Source organism: Mirounga leonina, unplaced genomic scaffold (genome assembly GCF_011800145.1).
Source record: "Mirounga leonina isolate KUSES-001 unplaced genomic scaffold, KU_Mleo_1.0 Mir_126, whole genome shotgun sequence".
Lineage (NCBI taxonomy): Eukaryota > Metazoa > Chordata > Mammalia > Carnivora > Phocidae > Mirounga > Mirounga leonina.
In genome coordinates this window covers 31,090,359-31,106,294 of record NW_023270314.1, presented here as the reverse complement: position 1 = coordinate 31,106,294, position 15,936 = coordinate 31,090,359, and the positions used below count along the sequence as shown (strand labels likewise).

Below are 15,936 nucleotides of genomic sequence, written 5' to 3'. Positions count from 1 at the left end.
AGGTTGTGATGAACTGCAGTCAGACTAGTATCCTTGAAGTTCCAATTATCATACACTGGGCCCACAGATAAGCTACGAGAACCTGCTATGAGATAAAGTAGCCCTGTTGACAGATCTCTACAAAAGCAAGGCCTGGGCCTACTCCTAGGCACATTCCTCAGAAACTGCAGCAAAGAGGAGCAGAACAACAAGCACAAAGGAGAACAAGAAGACTGCAGTGTGACTTGGTCACATCACTGGAAACATTCTGATCAATGTCACCCAGGAACACAAAGCACACGCTACTATGTATGCAATTATAATAAATGCATATATATCCCCAGACATTCCCACTTAGTTAGTTGAAGAATTATATTTGGGACCCATTTTGAATTAATTTAATTTCTTATCCACTTAATTTTCAGTAGAGGACAAATTGAAAGATGGTTAAATGCATTTAATTACACTTTCTTTAAAAATCTATAATTCTTCTTTAGAAATATTTGTTTGCTGTAATTCTTTTTTTTTTTTTTTTAAGTAGGCACCACGCCCACCGTGGAGCCCAATGTGGGGCCGGAACTCATGACCCTGAGATCAAGACCTGAGCCAAGATCAAGAGTCAGACACTCAACTGACTGAGCCACCCAGGCACCCCTTGTTTGCTGCAATTCTTGTAATTTGATGAACTACAATGGTATTCCTTAACTAAAGTTTCAAAATGTCTTTCCCTTGAGGCTCCCACACAAAATAAAAAGCAGTGCCTGAGCCTTTAGCAAACAGAACTTTAGCTTTTTGGGTATTACAGGGCCCTTTAAGATGACCATGCCTGCTGAGACCCTTTCCCTAGAAGAATGAATAAACACATTGTTTCACAAGGTTAGTGGACTCTTTGAACACCATATATAGACAAGTTATTTCTCTTATCCAGTTTAGTAATATACTAAAAGTAATATTACAAAAGTCTCTTTAGAAACTGACACTGAGAACAAGGATAAGGTAGGAAGGAGAGTATCGGCGGTGGGCACAAACCCACCCAGGGTGGTGTAGTCTGATACCATTACTATTTTTGGTGGCCCCAACTTTAATGGAGCAGAAAAAACAACTGAGGTTAGCAAATGGCGATGTCAAGGATGGATCTAGTTCAGTGGGAAGAGAGCAAATTCCAGCATTTCCTAAAGAGTGGGAAGCTTCTTTTCAGTCTCCCAAAGAAGAGAACCATTGTTTAATCCTCCATTAACCTTGAGGCAGTCTATCTTTCAATGCAGTTAAAATTACTAGACATCAGAACAGGACCTACACTTATATTTATTTAGGCTATCAATAATGACTAATGGCTGTTTAATATCAGTATTATTAATAAGAGGGAAATTTGGTTATAAGATATAGTACAACACTCCTAAAATTTTCATCTATGTTTAAAATACCTGCAAGCATTGTAGCTACCTATAAAATAATAAATCAGTTATTTTATACCCCCAAAGAACATATTAGAAGGATTTCTCATGTACATTATCACATGAAGATGATTCTAGAATATTTTTGAGTTCTATATCCTATGAATTACATCAAAGTACCGTGGCACCTTTAAAAAATTGTTGCCATTGAGCTGTTGGTTAGAATTTCCCTTAACAATAAGCCTCAATAATTTACACCGGCCCTGGTTGACTTTCTATTTTGATATGTAGTTTGTGGTATGTTTTCAGAGAAAAACAAAAACTAAATTATTATTAAGTCAATACTACTCTGATTCATATAGCTACAAAGGAAAACCTGTATATATATATTTATAAAACCTAATTATTACATAGTTTTGCATCTTGGCTTAATTCCTATTTTATTGTTTCACCAACAAGACTGCCAATTCTTTAAGCTTTACATCTAGTCAAGAATTAAATCTGCATTAAATACAGAATTAATGTGTCTTTGGAGTTTAATTTTTTTAAATTAATAGCAAAGTGCAATGTCAGAAGAGTCAATGTACCAAAAAATTGAAACAGAAAATCAAATTTCATTAAAACAATTCCTGTTCGTTTGCTCAGGAGTATATTTTTTACACCCCCTTGCTTCTCCCATAATTAAAAAGTTAATTACTGGAATCATATTTTTTGTGGATCTGAGTTTTCAAAGGATGTGATTTAAATGCTGTTATTAATATTTTTACAGCACTTTGAATAACATTAATCTTACATTGATCCTAACAGTAATGTAATGCTATTTTGTACATAATTATATTTAAATGTCTCTATTTTAAATAGAATTTTGAATTTAACTCTGTGCTACATATCCTACTTAAGTATTAAAAATTAAGAACCCTATGGTCTGAATAGTTCATTATAATCTTTTAAAGCTAGCAGTTAAGAAAAAATCTAGTACTGGAGTATAATTTCCTTGAGAGCCAAGTCACTTTCTCTTGCCCTCCTATCTTTTACCCAAGGTAGGCATTCAATAAATATTTATTCAGTGATTTAGTAATCTGCATTGATAAAAATAAATATATCCTTGGTTTAGTATTTATGCTCTCCTAGTTTTCGTTAAGTTATTAAATACTATAAACAAACTGTTAAGCTACTATAAACTGTGATACTTTATAAAGAACAGTTTGGGGCCTACTGTTCTTTTCAGTGATCAAATTAGATGAAATAAATAATAATGCACAAATGTAGCACACTAAACCCATAACAATTTTAAAAATTCAAGATTAGTTAACTGACCTAAACAATTAATGAGAACTCCCTGTCAAAAGCACACTTACGGATGGCTCTCGAAAGAAAACTGTAATTGGTTAAAATATGATTTTTTAATTATTAAGTCTTATTAAAAGGTCTTTAATAGTTGGAAATTATCTTTTGTTTTTAACAAACTGCACTAGATTTATGTACAAAGCATAGCCTTTAATATCTATTGAAAAGAAACTACAACAAAAAAATCCCCCAAGATTTATCAGACCCTTTAGGGACAAATCATTCAAATCTCAGTCAATTGCAGATTCAGAACTTCTACTTTTCAATTATTTAAATCTGCAGTACAACAAACTATCTCCTCACTTTTTAAAAGTTTAGTTACCAGTACTCCTTAAGAGTCATCATCTGAAGAAAGACTTTATCTATAATTTGATATTGTATTCAAAGATTCAAGTAAGTTAGCCCACATAAAAAAGTACAGCAGTAGACACAGGCAAGAGCAACAAGTGGTGAAAGCATTTTCTTATCTTACCAGTTGCTTTCTTCTTAAGATCATCTTTAAAGAAATAAAAATGTAAGTTCAATATCTTGTTCAACCAATTCTTTTAAACCATAACTTAAAATCTAAAAATTTCTCCAATTAATCAATGTACCAATTCCTCAATTAAGTTAGTTCAGCTGCTCTAATTTTATAAACCGACATGCTTGATTTGAAATTTGGTTTATTTATTTTTTTGTTTACTTGAATGAGGGCATTTTAAACATTACTATTTCTTGATTAAATAATATTAAAACTGATGATAAGAATCAGAGATGCATATAAAATAACAGAAACCTCTAATTATGATGTTCCGGGTTTGCAGTTACTATTAAAAACCACACTTCTGCATTTTTTCACATCGAAAAGGTTTTGTGAATATTTCTCATCAGAACAGTAAACTATACAAATTTAGTTTCAACAATTTCCATTGTCATTGGTAATTTTTATAGGAATAATTTCTATTAATGCTCAAAAACTATGAACTACATTTTATTTATATCATCAAATTACAGAATATTGTAAAACTGTTGCACTTTCCTAGTATTTTTTTCCCAGGATCCACCTGCTCTATGCTGCCCACTATAGGAAATGCAATATGGTACAAAGAAATATAATACTATACGCTAAGGTTACTGTTAGTGCAATCCCATAAAAAAAAATTCCCTGGGTACTTGGGGTCTAAGATAGGGTATTCTTGCAAGAGGTACAGACTGATTAGTGGTAACTAAATTTATTAAATATAAAGAACATCAGTAGGAAAAGACAGTACCAGAAGCTATATTTTGATAATCCACACATCAGGAGTAGCAATCGGGTGCGGCAGAGGACCCAGGCAGGGAACTTAGTGATTGAGGCGTAGCCTGCAGAAAAATGCAGTTTTGCACTAGAGAGGAAATATGAGGGTCAAAATCAACCTAAATAAAACACTTAAAAAAAAATCCCTCGTGGAAATACAAATGATTGCTGCCATTGTAAAAAAACATTTGAAATAAATTATTCCCAAAATGCATATTTAAGTTTCATCAGATGTATCTCCTCTTCTCTTAAACCTATGCATTCCTCTTAAAAGCAAATACCCTTAATAGCTTTTGGTTTACATTTTTCTAGTTTTGGAGAAGTTGGACCGTGTAGTAATCTGTTATACATTAAATTTTATGGTTTTTTTTTTTCTTTGCCTAGAGCATATACAAAATGTTATGAATTTAAATTCTATTCATCAGATATACTTTAGGACTCCATTTTGAAGATGACAGCTTCTTTTCAGAAAAGGGTTTTGTTTTGTTTTTTCAGAGTCAACTCTCCAGTTACATATCACGTCTTAATTTTTTTTTAAGGTCATTAAAACGTATCACACTCCAGGTCTTTACCTTTCGAAATTTGTACTTAAAAGCAAAACACACTCCTGTATATGCACGTGTGTATACACACAAATACACATTAACAGCAAACAGTGGCTTAAAAGTGGCAACCTCCCCCTGAAAAATAAAAAATGTCATCCCTCCACTCCGCCCTTCCATATGAAGTAAGACAAACAGATTTGCCCACTGCAGAGTAGCATACTAGGAAAGATGTTCTAACGTCTGACCTGAGACACTGGCAACACACAACCCTAAATCCCGACTCGGACGACCTAAATTCCAGTGTACGTGCCTTCGTTGCCACTCCTGCCCCCTCAGCACCATCCCGGACCCGGGTCCGGATCGCGACCGCCCGGCGGGCCAGGACTGCCGGACTCCCCTAGTATCGCCGGTTCCCCGCAACCCGGCTTCCCCGCTCTCCGGCTCCCGGCCGACCGCGAGTTCCCGGAGCGGGGCGTCCGAGATTCCCAAGCCCACGACCCTGATGAGGGTACCGACGGTGCTGTGGACTCTGACACTTAAAAACTATCGAAAAGTCTCGCTTGCACAAGTGGCGCGGCTGAGGCCGCCGCTTTCGTTCCGCGTCGCCCTGTCCTCGTCCCCTCGGAGCGGGCCGGGCTGCTCAGGCGACTCTCTGCGAGACCGCGGTCAGCTGCCGGGAGGAGAAAGGGCAACCAAAGCTACCAAGACGCCGCGGCAAGTCCCCCGAGCAGTCAGCCGAAGCTTTCCCTTCTCCCCTTAGTTAAAATTACCCCGGCAGCTTCTGGCGCTTCCTTCGAGAAAACGAAAATAGTAAAAAAAAAAAAAAAAAAAAAAAGGCGTGGAGGTAATAGAAGTCACTGCCGTTTTCCGTTGAATGAGGTCCCCTCGGCTCCATCCCTTAAGCAGAATCTCCAAACTCGGACGCATCCTCAGCCGAGGTATTCCATGTTGACAGATCTCTCGCCTCCCACAAAATGGGGCCGAGGAGGCGGCCGCTAGCTCCTCTATGGGCGCCGCCATTTTGTGAGGCGGCGGCGGCGCGGCGGCAGCAGCCCCGGGTGTGTGTAATGGTTGAATAGAATGACCCCCTCTAGGGAATCCCCGGCGCTGACAGTTACGTAAGGGGCTGTGCGCAAGTGCGGCGTTTAGGGAATCCGCACAGCCCCGGCCACGCAGCTCTGCGGCCCACATCTCCACCAGCCCTAAGAGGACCGGTGGGGGAAGGAACGGATGACCTGGTCTCCCTCCTACCCCGCCCCCCCTTGCCGTCGGCCCCGACCCAGCTTCTCCACTCCCCCAGCCGGGTCTCCGCCTTTCACTTGCTTCCGAGACACTCACTGGCCCTTGGGTGTCAGGAACTTCCTAGCCACAGCCTTATTCCAACCCCATTTAAGAGACAAACTTTACTTGGGAAATAAATCCGTTTCCTAGAGTGAGCACCGGAAGCATGCTGGGCTATATTACATAATTTTTTTCACCACCAAATAAATGTTCCCATTGGAACCACTACCTGAAATGATAATCATCCAGACCTTTATAAGCCTGTGACCTTGGGTTACTCGGTGACTTTGCCCATAGTGGCCATCACTAAAATGGGAATAATGATACGCCTCACACACTGTGAAGCTTAATTAACATTTGTAGTAAAGGGTCGACTCCAACGCCCCTTGTAAATGCAAACTTAGGTGGGAGTATTTGTTGAGATGATTAGTCTCTGTTTAAGCAGCCTTTTTTTATTAACCTTCGAATTGTTTTAAGCGGGGATGGCATTTGAGACATTTGAAAGCAAGGAAAAACAAGGTTTTACTCAATATTTAAGCGCGTCTATCTTTAAGATATCTTAATGTAAAAATATAAACGTTAATTATTGTCAAAGTTCAAAAGATTGGTTCCCAACCAATTTAATTACTGTTTGTATAACTCAGCATAAAATAATCTAGTTTGATATGTGAAACCAACCAAAGGCAAAACGAATTAAGAGCATTACTACTGTATTTCCCCAGAACTAAGACAGTTCACATTGTATTTAATTTACAGTTTGCTAAAGTTAGTTTGTGGATAATTCATGGAAAATGTGCTAATCAGGCTCCAAAATACTAGCACAAGGCTCAGAAAAGCCGATTCCTTTAGACCTTAAAAAAAAAAAGGTAACAAATTGACTTTATTCCGATCTGTGAATGATGCGTAGCGTGAGGAGCTGCCCCTCGGAGCTTCCCTTCCCTACCGAGCGCCAGACTGGTTCTGTCGGGCTGGCAGGGACTCCGAGGCGGCCCTTCCAACAGCCGGGCCGGGGACGCGAACATCGCCTCCACCCCTAACCCTGGAACAACCGGTAGTGGCCGTTTCCCCGCGCCGCCCCCCTTTCCGCCGGCTTTGTGTGCGTGTGAAATGTGCGGCACATTGCAGATGAACCCTAAGCCCGGCGAGCCGAGTCTATTGTTCCCCGCGAGGAGCTGCCGGGGCGGTGTGGAGCCAGGCGCAGTGCCGCGGCCGGCCCTCGGGGGTCGCTGTGCGGCGCTGGCTGCGCGGCCGTGGCGGCGGCGCTGGCGGCGGCAGAGAGGGAGGCTGGCGGGGAAGGAAGCGGGCGGCGCGCAGCGGCTCGGCTGCCGCCGGTGCTTTCTGCCCGGGGACGCCCCAGCCGCCGCGGCCGAGGCCGCGCGTGAATGTGTGCGAGGGCCCCGCGGAGCTGCGGCCGGAATACACGCTGTCACCCCTCTTTCCACAAACCACCACACAGACCTCCCCCTCCCCACCCCCAGCCCCGCCTGCCCCAGCCCAGCCGCCGCGGCCGCCGAAACTCCCGGGCCTCCGGCCGCCCCGGCCCCTCACCGTCGGCTCGCCTTTCCCCTCGCCCGCTCGCGCGCCCCCGGCAGCAGCACCATGTTGAATCGCGTCCCCAGGCCGAGCCGCCTGGGCCGGCGGCGCTGAGAGGCGGGCGAGAGCCGGGCCGCGGGGAGGGAGGGAAGGAAGGGGTGGGGGCCGCGCTCGCCCCGCGGCTTCGCGCGGATCCGGCAGTCGCCTGCCCCTCTAGTTTCGCTCCGATTTCTTTAAACTTTTTTAGAAATTCCCCTCCCTCCTTCCCTCCTCTCCCCCTGGCCTCCTGCTCCCTCCTTCCCCTCCTCCTCCTCCTCCTCCCCCTCCCTCCCTCCCTCCCTGCGCCGCCGCCGCCGCCGCCGCCGCCGCCGCCACCGCCGGCCCATGACTGAGCCCCGCCGCCGCCGGCCGAGGAATGGGCTCCGGGCTCTGGTAGGAAGCGCAGGGAGCGGGGGGCGCTTTTAAAACACCGATCTGGGTTTTTTAAAAACCTCCTTTGAAAAAATAATGGCAAACTCGACGGGGAAGGCGCCTCCGGACGAGCGGAGAAAGGGACTCGCTTTCCTGGACGAGCTGCGGCAGTTCCACCACAGCAGAGGGTGAGAGCAGAACCGGGGGGGCAGCGCCGGGGCGAGCCGGGGCGAACGGGGCTCTCCCGCCCGGGCCGGGCGCGGGGTCCCGGCTGACAAGTGCGGGGCTTTCTCTTTCCCGCAGGTCGCCTTTTAAAAAAATCCCTGCGGTGGGTGGGAAGGAGCTGGATCTTCACGGTCTCTACACCAGAGTCACTACTTTAGGCGGATTCGCGAAGGTGAGTGGAAGTTTTAATTTGTATTTCCCTCTCGCTGGCCTCTTCCAAAAAGTCTCCTTTGACCCCGGAGTGGGCGCTCGGGGCCGGGGGGGTGGCCCGCGGGGGCAAAAGGCGTTCTTTTCGCTCCCAGCCGGTGGCACGGAGGCGGACGGCGGCGGGGCTGTTTTTGGCCTGGTGGCTCGCGTGCGCGCGGCGGGCGCGGGGCTCGGGCGGGCGGGCGGCCCGGCGCCGGCTCGCGCCCTGCCCGGTGCCCGGCCGGCCCGGCGGGGTCTGAGCGCCGCGGCGGGGAGTGCGGGCGTGCGGGGCGCCCGCCCGAGCCCCGCGCCCGCGCCCGCCCGCCCGCTCGCTCGCGAGTCAGCTCTGCCGCCGCTGCCGCTCTAGCACAGGCGGAGACACAGAGACACACAGACTCTGAGAGCAGTTTTCGTGCAACTCAAAATTAGCGCGGGCAGGTTTAACATCGATAATCGGCTGCGAAATGATCCCGGCAGCCGGGGGCACAGCCTCGGCCCCGTCGCCCTCGGTTTATACAGCTAACAAAAGAAACCAGGACCTGTCTCCAAATAGCCATCTTAGGCTTCAAGGCTAGGCAGAAGCTGTAGGCCTCAAAGAAGGGCCTATGGAGATGGATAGATCTGGGAGAGGGATCGGAATCGGCCCCGGCCCCGGCCCCCCCAGAACCTGCGGACGTCGCTGTCCGGAACAGTATTGATCCTTTTGAACTTTTTTTTTTTTTAGTGTAAACGGACCGCGTTGAGATTTAAAAGGGGGCGACAGAGGGACTTGCGATTGGTTATTGTCCGGGCTTCAAAAACAAAACAAACCCACCACCACCCCCCCTCCCGCCCCCCAAACAAAACAAGTGCTATTAAATACTGGGCTCTCGGGTGAAAACACAGTGATTCAAGCAGCCCTTGCTTAGTTACTCTTACGGATCGATCTGAAACACCCACTGATGCCTGAGGTATCTACAGAGCTCTGTAGAATGGGTATTTATTTCATAGTTAGGTTAGAGTTTTCTTGGATGGTGCACTCTCAGACAAGTGTGGCTGTGTTTTTAACAGGTTTCTGAGAAGAATCAGTGGGGAGAAATTGTTGAAGAGTTCAACTTTCCCAGAAGTTGTTCTAACGCTGCCTTTGCTTTAAAACAGTATTACTTGCGGTGAGTAGTAGTGACTCTTCCACAGTATTTGGAATTGAGGGACTTAAGGGGAGATTTGTTTTTAGGGAAAAAAAAGAACCCCCAAACAAACCTTGCACACCAGTTTCTAAACTTCTATTCATTTTTTCAGTCTGAGGAACATCAAATACCCATCGAGTGAGGTTATAGGAAGGTGAAAGTGTTCCTCACCTATTTTAGGATTGTTTACATTTTTCATACAGGATCATTACAGGTGACACCCCACCCCCCATCTTGGTAAACATTCTTTTGTGACATTGTTATTGATTGTTTGATATCCACGGAGGGGCAGAGAGGTGATGCTTAGTAAAAGAGTTAAGATAGTTAATGACACTTTGTATCCCTTGGGAAAATTTTTACTTTGCTTTGGAAACTCCTTTGCCTTTTTAAAATTCTTTAAGATTAAAAAAAAAAATGAAACCTCTTGTGTGGAACCGTGTAACGGAGTGGTTTTTCAGTAGAATATTTCCACACAGCATAGTATGTTGGTGCCTTAGGTGACCAGGATTGTTTTTAGAATAAGTTCTTTGGAATTTTTGAGTGACTTAAAAACGTTCAAAAGGATTATTATATATGTAGGAAGATTAAGGATACTATGAAATGGAATATTATGATTTGGATTTTCTTTCATTCTCTCCCTCCTTTTTTGACTGTATATGACAAAGTAAATTTCTTATTCAGTTGATATGTGATGCAGTTTAGATAATATATTTTCTGATTAAGCTTTATTTTTTCTTTTTCTGATCATTGTAATGTATTATGAGGTTTTTTATTTTTAATGCTTACTTTCTCATAGAGGGTCTTTAGTTGGTGGTGGTTTATTTAAAACTAAAATAATGCTCTTCATATTTATTGCTTTTTAATAATGATATAATTAAAGGGATATAAAAAAGGGATACCTTTTTTTTTTTAGTTAACGTAGTTTCTGTGTAGTTTGAGTTTGGCATTTATCATTGCTCCAAATGCAATATCCAAATGTAGATATTCTGTGTTGAGTTCAGCTTTCTGAAGTAGGAAATGCAGTAATTGCCCAGGTGTGCTTTCTATTGGCTACCTTAGATTGACTTCAGGCTTGAAGCTGAAGAGTTCACAGAACTTTGTGGGTAGTTATTGAGTTATACAGAAGTCTAGAAAATATTAAGTATGGCTAGTTGTTATTTTTTCTAGTGTGTGTGTGATGGCAATGTGTGTCAGGGTACATTTTTAAATAAAGGTCTAAAGCAATAAACAAAGTGAAATTAACCCCCCAAACTGTTGATTTAGTAATGTGGTGAGAAGTATTTTATATTTATGATGATACTCATTTGCTCATTTCCATTTATAACATTGAGAGGAATGTTATTAATATAGGTCCTGGTTTTCTGGTAATCAGTGTGAACTATTTGGATTTTAAGCTGTTTAAGACACATTTTAAAGTTATGCCTCATATTTATTGGGTTGGTTGATTGAAATTTAATATCAAAAGGTACTGAATGGTATCTATGGTTCATGAGACGGATGTCATTCTGAAGAACTTAACACGCATACAAACAGGATTTTAGCATAATCAATTGAATGTCTAGAATTCCAGTTTTTTTGCAAGTTACATAAATACTGTTTTTCCACTTGTAATTTCTATCCTGAGATCATATCATTCACTGATTGTACTTAAAAGTACTATTTTTAAGTATATAGCTTCAGGGTTGTTTGCAACTCTTTACATTGTTCTCAGGTCAATTTGAGCTTTATGCTCCTATTAGAAGCTGCTTTTTGAACTATGTCCTTAGCTAAACTTGTTTTTCCTCCATATGTCACTCTCCAGGTTTGTTTTTGTAGGGTTGTAGCTAGGCTACTAGGAAAAAAGTTGAAGCATTTGTTTTGGAAAATAAAGCCATGTGAAGATTTGCATGGCTTGTAAAGAAATACAGGAGAAATACCCTGGTCAAAAATTGGGTACTACCTTGAAAGATTTTTTTTTTCCATAGTGGTGAAATATTGCACAATTAGAGGACATGTATTATGCTGAGTTTTACACCTTCCTCTGAAAAATCTTAACTGGCAGACAGGATGCCAAGCTTTCACAGTAATTCTGTTACTTAACCATAAGACTGCGTCTTTACAGTAAGAAGTAGTAATCGAGTGACTTTGTGAGTTTCCTCTTTGATATATCAAATTGAAGATCATGGTTTCTGGAGCAGATAATGCATTGTGTTTTATAAATCACAGGTAGAATTTTTTAAAATAACTGCTTTTTCATTTGACCTATTGTAAGACTGCTATTACACATACCAGTTTTCATTTACTCTGTAAGTTTAATATTTGCTGACATTCCTCTGTAATTTCAGTATTAATTGGATGGCTATTAGCCTAGTATGGCCAGGATGAAGATATGATACATCTTATGGTATTACAGACATTTAAATAAAGAGGAGCAAACTAGTATGCTGGCCATGTATATATTCTAACATTTCTGTGTTTGTTTTGATACAAACATAGACAGTCATTGAATGTAGAGACTTGAGTTTAGTGGTCTGCCAAAAAGTTTGCTTGATTGTATCAAACATACATTTATTCAGTTGTAGATTGCATATAAAAATTTCTCAAAGTCTACAATTGATGTGATTGATGATTTGTTTAAAACACTGGCATTTAATGTTTTAAATGTTAGTGCCTACTAGTAATGTGTAAAAGTACTCTATTTAAAAATTGGGTATTAATCCTCTATCATGTCCATATATTTTGTTTTCACTTAGTTCCTTTCTTGGCCTGCACATCTCCATTTCTTCCACAGATGGTTATTTCTAGAATATCCCTATCAGTATAAAAAGATAAGGTAATGTTTTCTACATTTTTGTAGTTGGAGAAATTAAAGTGCAAAAAATATCCAAATGGCTTTAGAGGCATTTGTTAATTGGACAAAAAAGTTGTATTCCTGACACATGTTCTGTAATATTTAATCAGTCTATTATGAATTCAGTTAGTCACAAGTGATTTTAAGAAATTAAAATGTGGTTGGAAGTTACATACAGTTAAGTGTATGCCCAGTATGAATGTATAGCTATACACAGTGTGTTCTCATATTTACTCATTGAATTTTATTTTTTGTTCTGTTTTGGTGCAAAGGTTGGGGCACAATTTACTACTCTTATTTCCATTAAAAATTTGAAACCTTGGTATGAAGATTTAGGTAAATATTTCAAATACTTAGTTGAAGAATTTTGTTGTAGCTTACGCCAACAATAGTCAAGGTTAACTTGATGTTCCTGTTATAAAACTTGATTTTTTGGAAAGGAGGTGAAATATCTTGGACATTAAAAATTTATTGTGCAAAACTATGTATTACTGATTTTCTTATAATATTAAGTGATTCTTTTTTTTTTTTTTACATGTATCTACCTTTAGAATAGCCAGCAACTTTATTGTAGCATTGTATCCACCAGAGTGAATTTTCAGTTGCTTTGTGAATTTATTCTATTTTTCCCCCCTTGGTGAATAAAATCCTCCCTTAAATTATACCAGTCTAAAGAGTTTACATTTATCATTTAAATAGAATGAATACACTCATGTTCTCTAGTTAGTGTACACCATGTAGATTACCTCTTTTAAGAGAAGTGTTTTATGAATCACTTGATGTTCAGTGAATGAATGCTTCACAATTGTAATAAAAAAGTAATACACTGACTTTGTAACTGGCTAAACAGAATTGTTAAAGCGGACATTGTTCGCTTTATTCAAGGAAGAAAAATAAAAGTAATGTGGAGATTGGAAGGACAACTGTATTTAAATAAATTATTCATATATGGATTTTAAATTTAGTATTATAAACTGTGTCCTTTCATTTTGAACAAACCTGATTTTGATATCTTCTGATATTCTGTTACATTTTAAAGGGCATGCAGACATGTTGAAAGAAAGTAGAGAAGGTTGAAAGACTGATCAGGGCTCAGCTAGGTTAATGTTGTGTCTTAGAAGTCATGTTCAAATAGCTTAAATTTGCCCCAAAGTAAAAATAAATCTAACTCACTCCAAGATAGTTCGTTCACTGAAGATATGTATTTTACTGAGGCTACTAACTAGCAACTTCATCATAACTCCCAAAAATGTTTGTGCTTTTTTACATTTACATTTTCTGCCTTAGCAGTTAACTAAAAACGTCTATTTCTAAATAGGAGCACTCTTTTATAATCTTACCTGTACTCTGTTGTGGATTCAATATTTTCATAGTTGGGTGTGTGTGAAATCCACTGTAACTTTGATAGAAAAGCGTATCACTGCTGTGAATCTTTTTTATTGCCAAACTGAATGATATTGGAAGTTGGAAAAGGAATGAAGGATCAAACATTTTAATTCATTGCAATTTAGGTGCACTAGTCTGCAAGCAAGTATTTAATACATATATTTAGGTGAAGTGTTTAGAGCTTTTATTAATATTTGGTGAAGAAGTCTACTTAATGAGCATTTTCCAGAATGGTATAGACCTTACTGAAGTTTACTGACAAAAATGCATCTTGTCCAAATTGGGAATTAGAAGATATATGGGGCAGAGTGAGGGGGATTTTCTCTGTCTCTCCTTCTTTGATCTTTCACCACCATCATCACCATACTCTTGGTATTTAGGATGAATTAAAGTAGAAATTCCCAATTTGTGCTTTATGAAATACCTGTTCTCTTGAAATGTCAGTATGTTTCCTTGAAAAAAGGCCAGATGAATTTGAGCAGTAAAGCTAAACTTGGGTTACTTTATTGCAGGACTTCTTAGAGACTTTATTTTGTTAATGTGCATGTGGATCTCTAGATTGGAGAAACACGATTTATTACTTCCTTCCCTCTAGCCATAGTAAATGGTGTTTCCCAAACACTACCACACATCTCAGGAGTGTGGTGCGAAACCCCATTTTTCAGGAACATTTGTTAAGTTCTTTAGAGCACAGTTCGGGGAAACTCTGATCTAGAAGAAATGGGGGTTAAGGAAGAGAAATTTTAAATATGGAAAATAATGAGGAAATGAGAAATGAGAGGTAATTATGTATATTTATATAGAGATATATAAATATGAATGTAAATTTTTAGGAGCTATTGTTGGCATGTCTTTATTAATGGCTGTGCAAAATTACATTGGTAGTACTTGTTAAATATTTGTTTGAAATAGGGGGATGTTAAAGTTATCTCATGTTCATTGCCAATAAAAGAAAGGTAAAGAAATACTGCAGTCCAAATAGAAGAAGAAAAGTTGAACCTTCAAGATAAGCAGTGACCTTAGTTGGTCTGGAATGGAGAAAGCTGTCCTTGTAGATACATAACAATATTTTTTCTACTATTTAAACTATAATGTGATGAAGGACAAAAGACCAAAAAAAAAAAAAAAATGACCATGATAAAGATTTTTAAGTCTTACGCAGTGGTTCATATATTAACTTGATATTTTTTTTTTTTTAAGATTTTATTTATTTATTTGACAGATAGAGACATAGCGAGAGAGGGAACACAAGCAGGGGAAGTGGGAGAGGGAGAAGCAGGCTTCCTGCCAAGCAGGGAGCCCGATGTGGGGCTCTATCCCAGGATTCTGGGATCATGACCTGAGCCGAAGGCAGACACTTAACGACTGAGCCACCCAGGGGCCCTTAACTTGATATTCTTTATGACAAAGGAATTTATGATTTTATTTGACCACTTAGTCGTCTTTTAACTTAAAATTCTTGTTTGAATCAGCAGCCCCCCAAAAGCAAGTAACTGCCCTTTATTTCCCTTGCTGTCTGTCATTCTAACTAGAGGCTTTTTTTTTTTTTTTAAAAAGGATATTTATATTTAAATTTGTTTTTTAAATTTGTACAAGCCTCTCTATAAAGAATTATAGCAGAATTATTGGTCACATTGTTTTATGGAATAGTAATACTTTTATTGAAATATGGTGGTAGTTCTGTTCAAAATTTGTATTTACTTTAGTTCTGTAACTTTAAAAACTGAGAAGTCCTATCATGAATTTTGATGTTAGGAAAAGCTGTTTAGAAGTAAATATTGGTTTAAGGACCACGCTTACTGGAGTTAAAAATGGGGATGTTAGCATTAAAGATTATCTTCAAATATTTTATGGCTTGAAGTTAAAAGCATAATTTTTATGAAAAGCAAATGTGAATTTGAAATAAATTTAAATGACATGGTTAGTACGGTTTATTCATAGTAGAACCAAGGAAAATAGGCAGATTGATTCTGTTTATTCAGAAGTGCACAAAGATGCATATATGCTGATTGATACTGGGTATTGGTTACTTACCATAAAATTTATTGATGCTTTCACTTGGAATTAAAACTTTTGGGGGACCTAGAATAAAGAGATGGTTTAGAGCAAATGTCACTCTCAGTAATGTTCAGATTATCAATGAATTTCATTAAGCTTTCCAAGAATTGTGTTAACTAATATCAGAGTCTAATATATACTTTTCTGTTCCAAAATATAAAGAAGTGTCATTTGTGCCTGGATACTTTTTGCATATTCATTATATCGTAAGTGGAAGTTAATTCATTTCTGTAAGATATATACCTTGTTGACTAAGTACGTTGCAATAACATAGCTAACAAGGGCTCCACTTCAGTTGAGGGGAATAAAAGGGCACATG

At 40.1% G+C, this 15,936-nt stretch overlaps 1 protein-coding gene across 2 annotated transcripts in view; it reads left to right on the top strand.

Moving 5' to 3' along the window:
• The first annotated feature begins 7,727 nt into the window (after positions 1-7,727).
• Positions 7,728-15,936, top strand: part of ARID2 (AT-rich interaction domain 2) — a 163,195-nt gene continuing 154,986 nt past the window's right edge. The window contains exons 1-3 of one of the 2 annotated variants that reach the window (XM_035002824.1): positions 7,728-7,954; positions 8,070-8,163; positions 9,228-9,325. In XM_035002824.1, coding sequence (XP_034858715.1) covers positions 7,863-7,954; positions 8,070-8,163; positions 9,228-9,325 — 284 coding nt within the window. In that variant the 5' untranslated portion in view covers positions 7,728-7,862. Of the gene's footprint in view, positions 7,955-8,069; positions 8,164-9,227; positions 9,326-15,936 lie in introns of those variants that run through there. The other variant, XM_035002825.1, reaches the window with a different exon arrangement.